We start from the raw sequence: 12,107 nt of genomic DNA, 5'->3' as shown, positions 1-12,107 counted from the left end.
CTTAAAAACGTATTCACCACATCTGCTTGCTTTTATGCATTTAGTTTCTGCCACATGATTCACTGATTATATATTTCCATTAACAAGCTGGTGTTCAGGTCTACCTAATGAAGTCATAACTGAGTGTAAATTTGTTCTTTTAAAATGTTTGCTTACGGATATAATGCATGTACCACATTGAATACTAAACATAATGCAGGTTTCAGGTCTACACCATGAGCCCCGCAGACAGGACCACAGTGATATACTTCTTTGATCTCGGGCTACAGCAATGTTATTGAAGGTCCACAAGTTCACAAGGTATCATAGGGTCATTTTGACTTTCTATGGTCTCAGGTACAACATGCCTCTGTGTAAAAACGCACAGGACAAATCCAACACAAAGAAACCGACTGATAACTCCTTTGAGTTAAAAATGGTGAGTCGGGTCTGGCTTTAGCGCTCAATGTCGGACTGCTCATTTCACTGCTTCACACATACAGTTCTGTGCAAAAGTCTGAGGTGCCCTAGACTTTATTGTATATATGTTTATTTTACTTTTTACATAAAAACAAGGAGCAAGGAGCCAACCAAAGTCTGCAGAAGAACTGGCAAATTCTCCAACATGCTTGGAACAACCTCCCTGCTGATTGACAGTGTTGGCTATCTCAGAGAAGTGATGCAGTTTTAACGCCGAAGGGTGGTCACAAAAAATATTGTTTTGATTCAGTTTTTAACCATTCTGCCAAATTACTAAAATGTAATGTCAAATGTATAGTACATTTATTTAGGACCTTTCATAGAATAAAAAAAAAATAATCTTATGTTATTATAAAGGTGCGTAAGACTTTTGCACAGTACTGTACAATTGTTTCTTTTTTGTTTAAAACAAAAGTATATTCATAAATGAAAACTTCAAAGATGAAAACTTCATTTTGCAATAGTACATTTCTAAGAAGTTCTAATGGCAACACTGCATGAATCCAATATTTTCCAAACTGATTTTAGCAGGCAATGGACAGTTATGTAGCAGGCAATTATTGACGATAAAATGAACTTAATGTTTTTTCCAGCACCTTTCTGTCCAGCTTAATGAAACTACTATTGGCTTCTGATTGGACCAATGCTGTGGGGTTGGGGTCTTGATGTCACTGTCAATGTGAATAAGAATACAAAGTGATGTCATGCTTTGTAAAACAATTTGTTGTCACCAGCAACATCCCTTGCGTGTTCTTTGGTTTGTCAATACATAAAGAGAGGGAGAGATGGAAAAAGAGGAAGTGTGTGTGAGATAGAGAGGGAGCAAGAGAAGCAGTGATAAAGAAAGAGGGAGAGAGTGGGAAAGTGAGAGAAACCGTGAGCGAGAGTTTTTCCCCACTGTTTGACAGTTCCAGTTGGCTCTCGCTTGCTTTAATTGGGCCCAGGATGGGTTTGTGTAGACAGGGCCATTTATCATGGGGCAGCACTGAGAGACAGACCCACAGGGAGAGAACAGGAGACGTGGGGGGGTGTCAATTTAGCCTTTTTTCCCCCCTCAGCCTGTAAGTGATGTCATGATGTCAGTTTTGCTAAACGCTGGGGAGAAGAGTGTTGGTTTCACACATCAGGACATTAGTGAGGACATCAGTCCAACAAGCTATACACACAGACACCTCTTCTGTCATTATCTGACATGCAGATTGTGGCAGAAAGAGGACAGATACAGAAAGTACAAACAGCCTGATGCTACGTCTTATTCAGACACCCCAGTTGCTAAACTTCCAATAAGGTACACACTCGATGACATATCACACAAGCTAAGGACAACAATTTTGTTTTTAGCTGTTGTTTTTTTTTTTACCTATAAGCACACAACATATTGAAGTTTTAATGTAATGCAAGAAGGTAGAATAACTGCTTTCTTTACCTTCTCCCAGCCATGTAGACGTAGCTACTTTTTCACGCCTTTCTACTAAACTGTTTTTTCATAAGATTACAAATCTAGGAAAAATATAAGGAAATGTTTTGTTGAGAACAGGGGTGTCTGGTCCTATCCCAAAAAATGGTTGATGTGGGTGCAGGTATTTTGTTTTAGTCCAGGACGATGACCCCTGATTCAACTAATTAACAATTGATCATCTTCAAGAGAAGTCAAATCAGATGTCATTGTGCTTGGGCAAAACAAAAACCCTAAACCCACACCGGCCCTGCCCTAATGAGGTTGGACAGCCCTGGTTTACCTGAGCAGAGTGTGTTGGAGATGGACTGCATGCAGACCCAAGCAGTGCCCAGGGCAAGCCAGGGCTCAAGCTGGGCTGGACCTGTTCAGCAGATGTGCAGCATGTTGTTCTGCGTGTGTCCCATTATACCCCCCACCCCTGTCCCCTTCTTCTCCGGGCCCGGAGCCAAGTGTACCGCACGGATGCTGAGAAATGTGCTCCGTTGTGCTCAGCATGAGGCTCCTTTCTCCAGGGCTTCTGGAAAGTCCAGTGACACTCTTCCACTGTCGGCCCAGGTCTGCAGAGTAAACTGGGTTTGGTGGAGAACTTGGTATTCAGATTTCACCTGTTTAACCACCATTTCAGCTCTAGCCATCCCACAACTTACAACGTTCCCAACTTCCAGAGGCATCATTACCATATTCACACTGTGGTGAAAATTAAATTGTGCACTATTTGTATAAACATTGTTCCATATTACAATTGTACCAAGAGTATAGTTTAGGATTGATCACTCATGTTCATTGAATCTTTGAACTTAAAAAAAATGACCTTTATTTTTTAGGAACCAATAAAATTATGGCAAATATTTACAAATAGTTATTTTTTGTTTCACAGTACAGGTACATTAAATCAAGAATTCACAAACGACACTCAGTCAGGTGACCGGACGCACATATACTGATTAGCCTACAATCCCGTATCATTGCAGGAGCTACATGTGCTGCAGTGGCACCCAGCAAACTGCAATTCACCATTTCACTTAGAAACCCCTGGAATGAACAAATAGGAACCAATAAAAATAGCAAGAACAATAATAATTATAATAATAACAATACCAATATAAAAATAATCATGATATTAAAGTCACTATTTCCAGCGTGGACAATTTAAAATTAGAAAGGAGGGAAAGGAAGCGACATGATATCTTTGGCAAATTGGCACTGCTGTTATTCCAAGTCAATATTAAGACAACACACAACACTGAGAAAGAACACCAACATCTGTTTGTCTTTAACTACTATAAAATTGAATAAAAAACATACACATTTTTAAAGAACCACTTAGTTTGTGAAGTACATTATTGTCTTCGTCCTTTTGAAGGCATTTTACACACTTTTCATCTCATTTGTGTCGTACCTTTTTAAATTTTTTTATTATTATTTTTTTAATTTTTATTATTATTATTATTATTTTTTTTTTACAATTTAACTGGCATCTCAGACTTTGGTGGATGCTATAGATATGTATTATTATTTATGCATGTCTTGATTTGTTTTTCTTTCATATTTAGTGAATTAATTTACTTATCCTCTCTCATTCTTCACAGCATTGTTTTTTCCAAAATATTTATATATTTTACTGTATTTTCAGAAAAAATACTTTCAAAACCTCCGATAACAAGAAGAGGCCATGGACAAGTAATGCCAGGATGAACTGCAAGGCCACTGTTAGGTGATTGACCAAGATTTTTTGGAAAGCATTGGTCATGTAAATTCCCTGCCCCTCTCTCAATAAAGAAAATGTAGTGGTGAGAAATGCTGATACCATCACTATTGGAATCACCAAGTCCTAACTGTGGTGATTCTGTCCCATTGAAAAGGTGAGACAATTTGGTTAAAAAAACCAGATAATTGCAGGTCTGAATCTGCTGCTGTATATAGAAGTGTATCTATATATGAACCCCCTCATTATTAAAGGGCTTGTATTGTTTTGACCCAGAGGTGGTAAATCCAGGTTCAGAAAGTAAATGTCCTCCCCAGCATTTTGTTCCAATCACCTGGAATTACCAGCTAAATGGAGATCATCGGTGGAAAAACACAGGGCAGGATTTTTATTTTCCGACCCATGGACTTTCCACCTCTGGTTTTACCCAATATTGTAAATAAACAGGTGAGTGTGTGCGCTCTCATGAAGGTGCGCCCCTATGTGATGGAAAGAGAGCAAGAAAAGGAAATAGTGATTATGGAGAACAAACTACTAAAACCCCAGTAACCCTACTTATTTATTAAGATGATATGAAAAGACCTCTTTTGATGAAAGCATTTGCACATTAATCTGTCTGTGCGTGCTTTTGAGTTTGTAAACTTTAACAGGAATACGCAGCATGGAATTATTCATGATTTGAAATAAATAATTGCACTTCCAATAGAAAACGAAGTGAAATTTAGGCTAAGATAGCACTAAAGCCTGTTTCATTTTTGGCTGTCTCAAGTGTTAATGTGGGTTTGACTACTGTTCTTCTCAGGGCAGTATTTTCACAAACTATACTGCTTGTGAGCCAGTATAATGAGTAATAGAGTTGTATGCAGTACATAAATGAAAAAGTAAAGAAAAAAAGAACCAAATAAGGCATTTCATTTCGGAAGTAGTCAGAATCTAGCATTGTGTCAAAATGGATTGATTACAGAAAAACATGTACATATAACAATTAGCCATATTCCTACTTTAAAAGTCTGCTGCAAAACGAAGCAAATGTATGATTAAACCACATGAAGCCAAGCAAAGGATGGGGACACTGTGTGGTGACCTACATGTTTCTAGGACTTTGCAATAGACCTTCATATGTGTAGGCTTTACTATCGACCTCCATGTTTGTAGGCTTTAGTACTAACCTCCATGTTTACAGACCTCAAACGTCCATTGTATGCTTCAATATACAACATGGAATGTAGTGAACACCATTTTGTGTAATACTGATACAGAGGTCATAGACATTTATACAAAAATGTATTGTGGCATATAATACTGTATGACTGGCAAATCTCACTGGCACCATGACCTCTCTACCCAAGAAACAATTCAAATGATATATGAGAAAAGAGAGAATGATTGTGAGAGAGCAGTTGTCTATGAGACAGCTAAACAGGACAGCAAACTAACCTGCACCATGATATAATTATCAAATATAATAATTAAGAGTAGCATGGGGCAGTTTGTAATCTGGCTCTTGGTTGCTCAGTTTTGTATGTGTGTGTATGTGTGTGTTCAGGGATTGATTTGTTTGCCTGGCCATCGCCCAGGCAATGGCAATATTTATTATTCGAATCTGATCCATGCTGTTGAACTATATTGTCCCCTACATTAATAGATTGTTTAGCCTCGCAAACTCCTTGGCAACGGTAAAGATTTTTTTCTCTTGTTTGGTCTATTCCATGTTCAGAGATTTGTTTGCCAGGCCAACTCCTGGGCAGTGGCAGAGTTTTACATCTTTTGTTTGGTCTATTCTGTGTTTTGGTGATTGACTGGGTAAGACTGGTCAGCTCCCAGTGCGTCGCACAGCTTACCGCTTCGGTGATTGTTAGGAAGTTGTGCAGTGCTGTAACATCCCCCCCCCCCCCCTCACTGACACTGCGAGACAAAAGGGTCAACAGTTGTTTTTATCGACTCGTGGTCAGAACGAAAGAGTATAAAAAGTATAAAAGGCACGGTCCTTGTTTTCAGCTGGTGTAGCTCAGGTTCATAATGCCTCCGAGAAAAACGTTTAAGGACAGATTCACCCGCTGCAGCGCAGGGGAGTTTATCCTTTTTTTTTTTTTTTTTTTTTTTTTTAGAGTTGCGTCTGTGCAACTGTACGTTATAAAGATAGCAACCAATGATACAACATTAAAATACAGACAGCAAAGACGAAATGTCCTTCTCGATTATTCTCGTTGCAGTTCTAGAAGTTTGGACACGACTGTCCTGTTGAAAGAACTGCTTTAAATAAAATAAAATAAAAATGTGTGAGGCAACTATAACATTTACAAATAATATGCTAAAAACGTTCTTCTTATTGAGAAACCATTACTTGCACTGGTGATTAAAATGCCCCCTTATGTAATGTAAGCATGCTTACAACAAAGATGCGTAGCGGTCCGGCTCTTAAGGCTCTTTCATGTTGCCTTGATGATGGTCCAAGCATTGTCACAGCGCATTGTATGGGTTTTCGCACGTATGAGAAACTATACTAAAATCACGCATTTCTCACACATTCTGAATGTATTTATGTCTTACTTTGGCGCCGTAAATATTCGGGAGATGGCAAGACACAATTAGTTCAGCCAAGTTCATGGCAGATTTTTGTGAGTGGTTCTGACACTAGCACTGCTAAGTGCTCTACTTTCTACTGAACCTAAATAGTAGTCAAGTCCAGGCTCGGCATTTGGGGAAAATCAGGACTTGAAACTATAAATTGTAAACATGCTTAGCTTTCCAAAGGTACACTTGTCATTATAACCATTTACTTATTGTTCTCATTATCATCATTCATTTATTTGTAGTAAACATTTAAATATATTAATCTCATAAATAATTCTGTTTCAATTTCCCAAACACAAAGTTGAATATTAGCTTCTTTACAGCTGTCCACTGTTTTCACTGACACACAGTGAAAAGTTAAAAGGAAATTAAACTCTAATAGTGTACCTTTATGGAGTATATATTGTACCTGCAGGATATAAACACTATTAGAGTTGACTTAACACTTTCAATGACTTTCAATGTGTCTCTATATACCTAAGAGAGATGTTCTGTAAGCTGTGAGCCACATTCCGAAGGTCTGTGCTTTACAATGGGCATTTCTGGAGCATATCACAAATAAGCTTAATTTACAGTAGTGGAATTACATTAACATCCATACATATATATATATATATATTTTACATATATGTATACGTGACTGTACATATAATCTCCATATACTCCCACAGCCTAGTTAGGTAAGGTAGGAATGCGCTCAGGGACAGAAGCAGTATGCAGCTGTAGATCTGTGATGTTTTACATTGTTATTTCACTGTACAAACCCCAGACAGGCTCAGAGCTGGGTCTGAGGGGCTTACGCACCCTGCCTGGCGCGGACATTGTGCTTCTATCTCACTCATGTGTGGCAGTCACGCGCTCATCCACACGAGCTAAGCTGTTTTAAAACTTTAGGTTTCAGTAAATACCGTCGCATCGCACGTCATTAACGCCGCGCCACGCGCAAACTTTCTCTCGCTTTTATTTCGTTAAACAAATAGATTTGGAATACCGCCAGCATTCCAACCTGAGTTAAAATATGTTTTAAGTGTCTAAAATCAGACCGAATGGAAAATCCCAATATTTCCATGATAAAAGCAATTTGGCAATTTGTTCTGAATGGCTTTTCACTGTGCTGTTCTTCAATGTATATTATTCTGTTTTGCCATCGAACTGTTGGCTTGCAGGTTGTCAAGGAAACTGAATGGGCAGGTCCGCATGCGTAGGGACATGCCCATTCCTACTTGAAAAAATAAATACTAAAATATAAAAAGCAAAATACAGTATATATTAAAAATAATTTGTAATTAAGCTATATATCTGTTATTGCCATTTTCAGATATGGGGTAAACTCATGCTTTCACCTTGAATTTATTCTTCATACAGTGTAATTGTATGTAATTACACATGTAACAGTGGCAATAACTGATATATGCCATTTTCTTTGACATATAATAAAATATATTCCTCATAATATGAAAATTAGAAAGTAGAAACACACAGCAGTACTGTCAGACCAAGATTGTCTACACACAGCTCCTCTTCCTACTCCTGAAAATAACCCTAATGTTGCTGAATATTACATTTAAAAAACATAACTTGGAAAAAACTTGTGTATTTCCTATGTTTGAAAAACATCTTTTAGTCCTAGTCATAGGATATCTGCAAACTTGATTAGAAACCTCCTTTCACCAAGCACCACACAACAGGCAGACACAGAACCTTCGACTGGAGAGTGATGGTACGCTGTATATATAGCATCATTATATCAATTACTTTTCACCTTGATTCCTGTAGCAATGGCTTACTGAAACAGAAACCTCCACCACAGGACCCCAGCTGTGAGTCTCCCTCCCCAGGCCAGTGCAGCTGAAAGGAGAGAGCTGCCAGACACACAGGACCCTCCATGTTGAGGGAAACCATCAAAATGGGGGGGTTAATTCTGCTATTCTGAGATGTGAAACAGCTTTCTATTCCATTTCACACAGTATGAGAAATGCTGCTTCCTAGATGACTTTACTAATTCCATAAAATGCCTTTCAAATGTTTCCATTCTAAGGCCAAATGAATTAATTCTGGGAGATGGAGTTGAAGTGAAATATTAAAATATAATAATACTTTGAATTATCATTTAAAACAACACAAGCCCAAATGCAGTCCAAATAAGGACTAGCTTTGAGTTTACATGTTGAGAAATATAGGAATGACTAAGTATATAAATCCTGATTCTGAACCCAATGGGCGTTCTGCTGTAGGCTGTGTAGTGCAGTGGCGCGACAGCGGGTTAGTGGGGAACAAATGAAATACGAATCCATTCTGGGGTGTGGCCTTGTCTCCGTATGATGGTGCTGGCAGCGCTCTCTCTCTCTCTCTCTCTCTCTCTCTCTGTCTCTGTCTCTCTCTCTCTCTTTCTCTTTCTCTCCCTCTCTCTCTCTGTCTCTCTCTGTCTCTCTCTCTGTGTCTCTCTCTCTCTCTCTCTCTCTCTCTCTCTGTCTCTCTCTCTCTCTCTCTCTCTCTCTCTCTCTCTCTCTCTCTGCGTCTCTCTCTCTCCGGTGCGTCTCTCTCTCTCCGGTGCGTCAGTGGCGTTCGTAGGCAGCGGTGGTGGCGCTGGCCGGCCCGGCGCTCCTGGCGGCCGTGCTGTAGTAGTACGGAGAGCCTGTGGGGAAAGAGAGGGACGGTCAGGGGGAGAGCCTGTGGGGAAAGAGAGGGACGGTCAGGGGGAGAGCCTGTGGGGAAAGAGAGGGGCGGTCAGGGGGAGAGCCTGTGGGGAAAGAGAGGGACGGTCAGGGGGAGAGCCTGTGGGGAAAGAGAGGGACGGTCAGGGGGAGAGCCTGTGGGGAAAGAGAGGGGCGGTCAGGGGGAGAGCCTGTGGGGAAAGAGAGGGACGGTCAGGGGGAGAGCCTGTGGGGAAAGAGAGGGACGGTCAGGGGGAGAGCCTGTGGGGAAAGAGAGGGACGGTCAGGGGGAGAGCCTGTGGGGAAAGAGAGGGACGGTCAGGGGGAGAGCCTGTGGGGAAAGAGAGGGACGGTCAGGGGGAGAGCCTGTGGGGAAAGAGAGGGACGGTCAGGGGGAGAGCCTGTGGGGAAAGAGAGGGACGGTCAGGGGGAGAGCCTGTGGGGAAAGAGAGGGACGGTCAGGGGGAGAGCCTGTGGGGAAAGAGAGGGGCGGTCAGGGGGAGAGCCTGTGGGGAAAGAGAGGGACGGTCAGGGGCAGAGCCTGTGGGGAAAGAGAGGGACGGTCAGGGGGAGAGCCTGTGGGGAAAGAGAGGGACGGTCAGGGGGAGAGCCTGTGGGGAAAGAGAGGGACGGTCAGGGGGAGAGCCTGTGGGGAAAGAGAGGGACGGTCAGGGGGAGAGCCTGTGGGGAAAGAGAGGGGCGGTCAGGGGGAGAGCCTGTGGGGAAAGAGAGGGACGGTCAGGGGCAGAGCCTGTGGGGAAAGAGAGGGACGGTCAGGGGCAGAGCCTGTGGGGAAAGAGAGGGACGGTCAGGGGGAGAGCCTGTGGGGAAAGAGAGGGGCGGTCAGGGGGAGAGCCTGTGGGGAAAGAGAGGGACGGTCAGGGGGGGGGAGGAGATCCACACTGCCCCACACTGCCCCACACGTCTCCTCACATCCTCACCGCCGCTAGCAGGCTAACTCAAACACAACAGCTTTTCTCCAGGCTGCCCAACCCTGCCCAAGGAGAAGTACCGTCTTGAAATGTTTCACTCCAACCAGAAAATTACACCTGCTAATTGTTAGCACAATCAGTTGGCCAAGATTTGCCAATGAGGGTTGAAATGAAAACCTACAGGATGATAGATCTGCATGTACAGAGCTGGGCAGGGTTTGTCTCTGTCAAAAAAAATAAACAAACAATAAATAATAAAGTGTTATTTTCCCTGTTCCTTACCCAGTAGGCCGGGATTGGGGAACCTCCAGGACTCGTTATATGTGGAGTACTGTGGGTGGGAGTAAGGGGTGCTGGAAAAGTCACCTCCTGGAACAGAAGAAACACACAAACAGCATGTTCACACAAGGAGCAGCAATGTTAAGAGTGATCACACACTGTACAACACACATGTCTCTATCTGTTTCGGTCAAAGGAAGTGGTGAACAGTTTTGTCGAAACGTTCTTATGCAGTGACTTTGGTCTTTTCTGCATTTCGGCGGTCCGAGTGCTTATGACGCACGTAAGTGTAAGATATGGAAATTTGGGAGCAGGCTGTTTGGGAACAGGCTTTTTCACATCGCTCCTCTTCTCCCTTTCCTCCCTCAGCATCTCGCTTCTTGATCTCCCTGAACGTGGCCCCTTGGTTTGCATCTCTGTGCCATGGTAAATGCCTCCCTCTCGCCCCAGCTCAGAGATCCTCCCTGTCTTTCTCTCTCTCCCCACTCTAGGGACTTCTGTTCCCTGGCTGACAGTCACAATCACAAGTCCCATTCCTCTCTCCCTCCCTCCCTCTCTCCTTCCCTCCCTCCCTCTCCCACACTCATTCTGTTCTGCCTCAGTGGTTCTGAGCACCTCTGTTTGTCAGGGCCCCCCAAATGAGAGGGACATGTGAGAGAAAGATGCACCTGAAAACCGTGGTGTTGTTCGGGAGGGGTGGAGGAGAAAGGAGGCTGAAAGAGGGATTTAAAGAGGAGGAGGAGACAGATGGAGTAAAAATGCCCCGGTGATGGAGGGGATGGCGTCTCCCTCTTTCAGAAAGCTCAGGCTTCCATCACAGTTCTTCTCCCGGCTGAGAAACATGACAGGAGGAGGCTGTGACTTTCAGCGTTCATGCTGGCCTGAAACCCGGTGAGGGATGCGTGTCTCTAGCGCCACAGTGAAGGCCACACGTCAGGTTGTTCATGGACGCGAGAGTGGGGAAGGAAGTAGAAGGGCCCCCTGCTTCTAAAGCGCCAAGGTCACACCCTTCTGTGAAACACAGGGAGGAGGCGTGTGAGCGGTAGCCACGCAGCACGGTCGCTGTGAAGGGGAGGTAACGGCTTCAGAAACCGAAAGACATGGAATTTCAGAAACAGATAAATTGTGGTGGTTTTTCATTTACTGCCAGTGTTAGACTGCTTGTTAAAACAGCATACCTGAAGCATACAGGAGCACCACGCTTACATCATGGGGACGTTTTGAAATAAGCCAAAGCAAAAAACAGAAAGTCTGAATCTGCTGTCTTAGATCCATCATGTCATGAGCATTACAAATAAATAAAATCATTTGAAATAAGGCAATTATCACAAAATGTATTATGGGAGCGATGGGATACGTGATGTCCTGGTACTATGGAGGAACTACGGTAACTATGGGAGAATTACTGTAATGATGGGTGAACTACTGTAATGATGGGTGAACTACTGTAACTATGGGATAACTACTGTAACTATGGGAGAACTACTGTAACTATGGAAGAACTACTATAACCATAGCTAAATGAGAACACTGAAATGGAAGGCACATAAATTACAGGAGCATCATGATATCATGAAAGTTTTTCTGAAAATCCTAGATTCCTAGTCTTTCCCCTTCAAATGTTGATCTGTCTCTGACATTTCAGAAGACTGCTTCCCTACACTCTTTTGAGTTAATCTCAGCTGAAACACTTAAGGAAACTGTATTTTGTATGATATCAACTACATCTCTTGATATTATCCCTACTAGATTTCTCAAAGAGATTATGGAAGCTATTTGCCCACATCTTCTCTCAATTATCAATAGTTCCCCAGTTATAGGCGTAGTTCCTTTCTGTTTTAAACATCTGTGGCCTAACCTTACTAGTTACTAACCGTCTTAGTAACTACAGACCTATCTCTAAGCTTCCATTATAATCAAAAGTCTAAAAGTAGTCTCTAAGCAGTTGATAACTTGTTTGAACAAAAGCTACTCCTAGCTGCTGATGCTGGTGAATGTTCAGTTTTAGTTCTTTTAGACCTTAGTGCTGCATTCAAGACTGCAGA

The 12,107-nt window shown here is 42.3% G+C and overlaps 1 protein-coding gene across 2 annotated transcripts in view; it reads right to left on the bottom strand.

The window, feature by feature from the left end:
- Positions 1-2,706: 2,706 nt before the first annotated feature.
- The window catches only part of LOC133130684 (paired box protein Pax-5-like), a 57,624-nt gene continuing 48,223 nt past the window's right edge, over positions 2,707-12,107 (bottom strand). For both annotated transcript variants that reach the window (XM_061245441.1, XM_061245442.1), the window contains exons 9-10: positions 10,066-10,152; positions 2,707-8,832 (exon numbers count right to left, since the gene is read on the bottom strand). In XM_061245441.1, coding sequence (XP_061101425.1) covers positions 8,753-8,832; positions 10,066-10,152 — 167 coding nt within the window. In that variant the 3' untranslated portion in view covers positions 2,707-8,752. The remainder of the gene's footprint in view (positions 8,833-10,065; positions 10,153-12,107) is intronic.

Source organism: Conger conger, chromosome 6 (genome assembly GCF_963514075.1).
Source record: "Conger conger chromosome 6, fConCon1.1, whole genome shotgun sequence".
In the NCBI taxonomy this organism is placed as follows: domain Eukaryota; kingdom Metazoa; phylum Chordata; class Actinopteri; order Anguilliformes; family Congridae; genus Conger; species Conger conger.
Note: the sequence above shows the minus strand (reverse complement) of the source record. Positions and strands in the feature narration are given on the sequence as shown.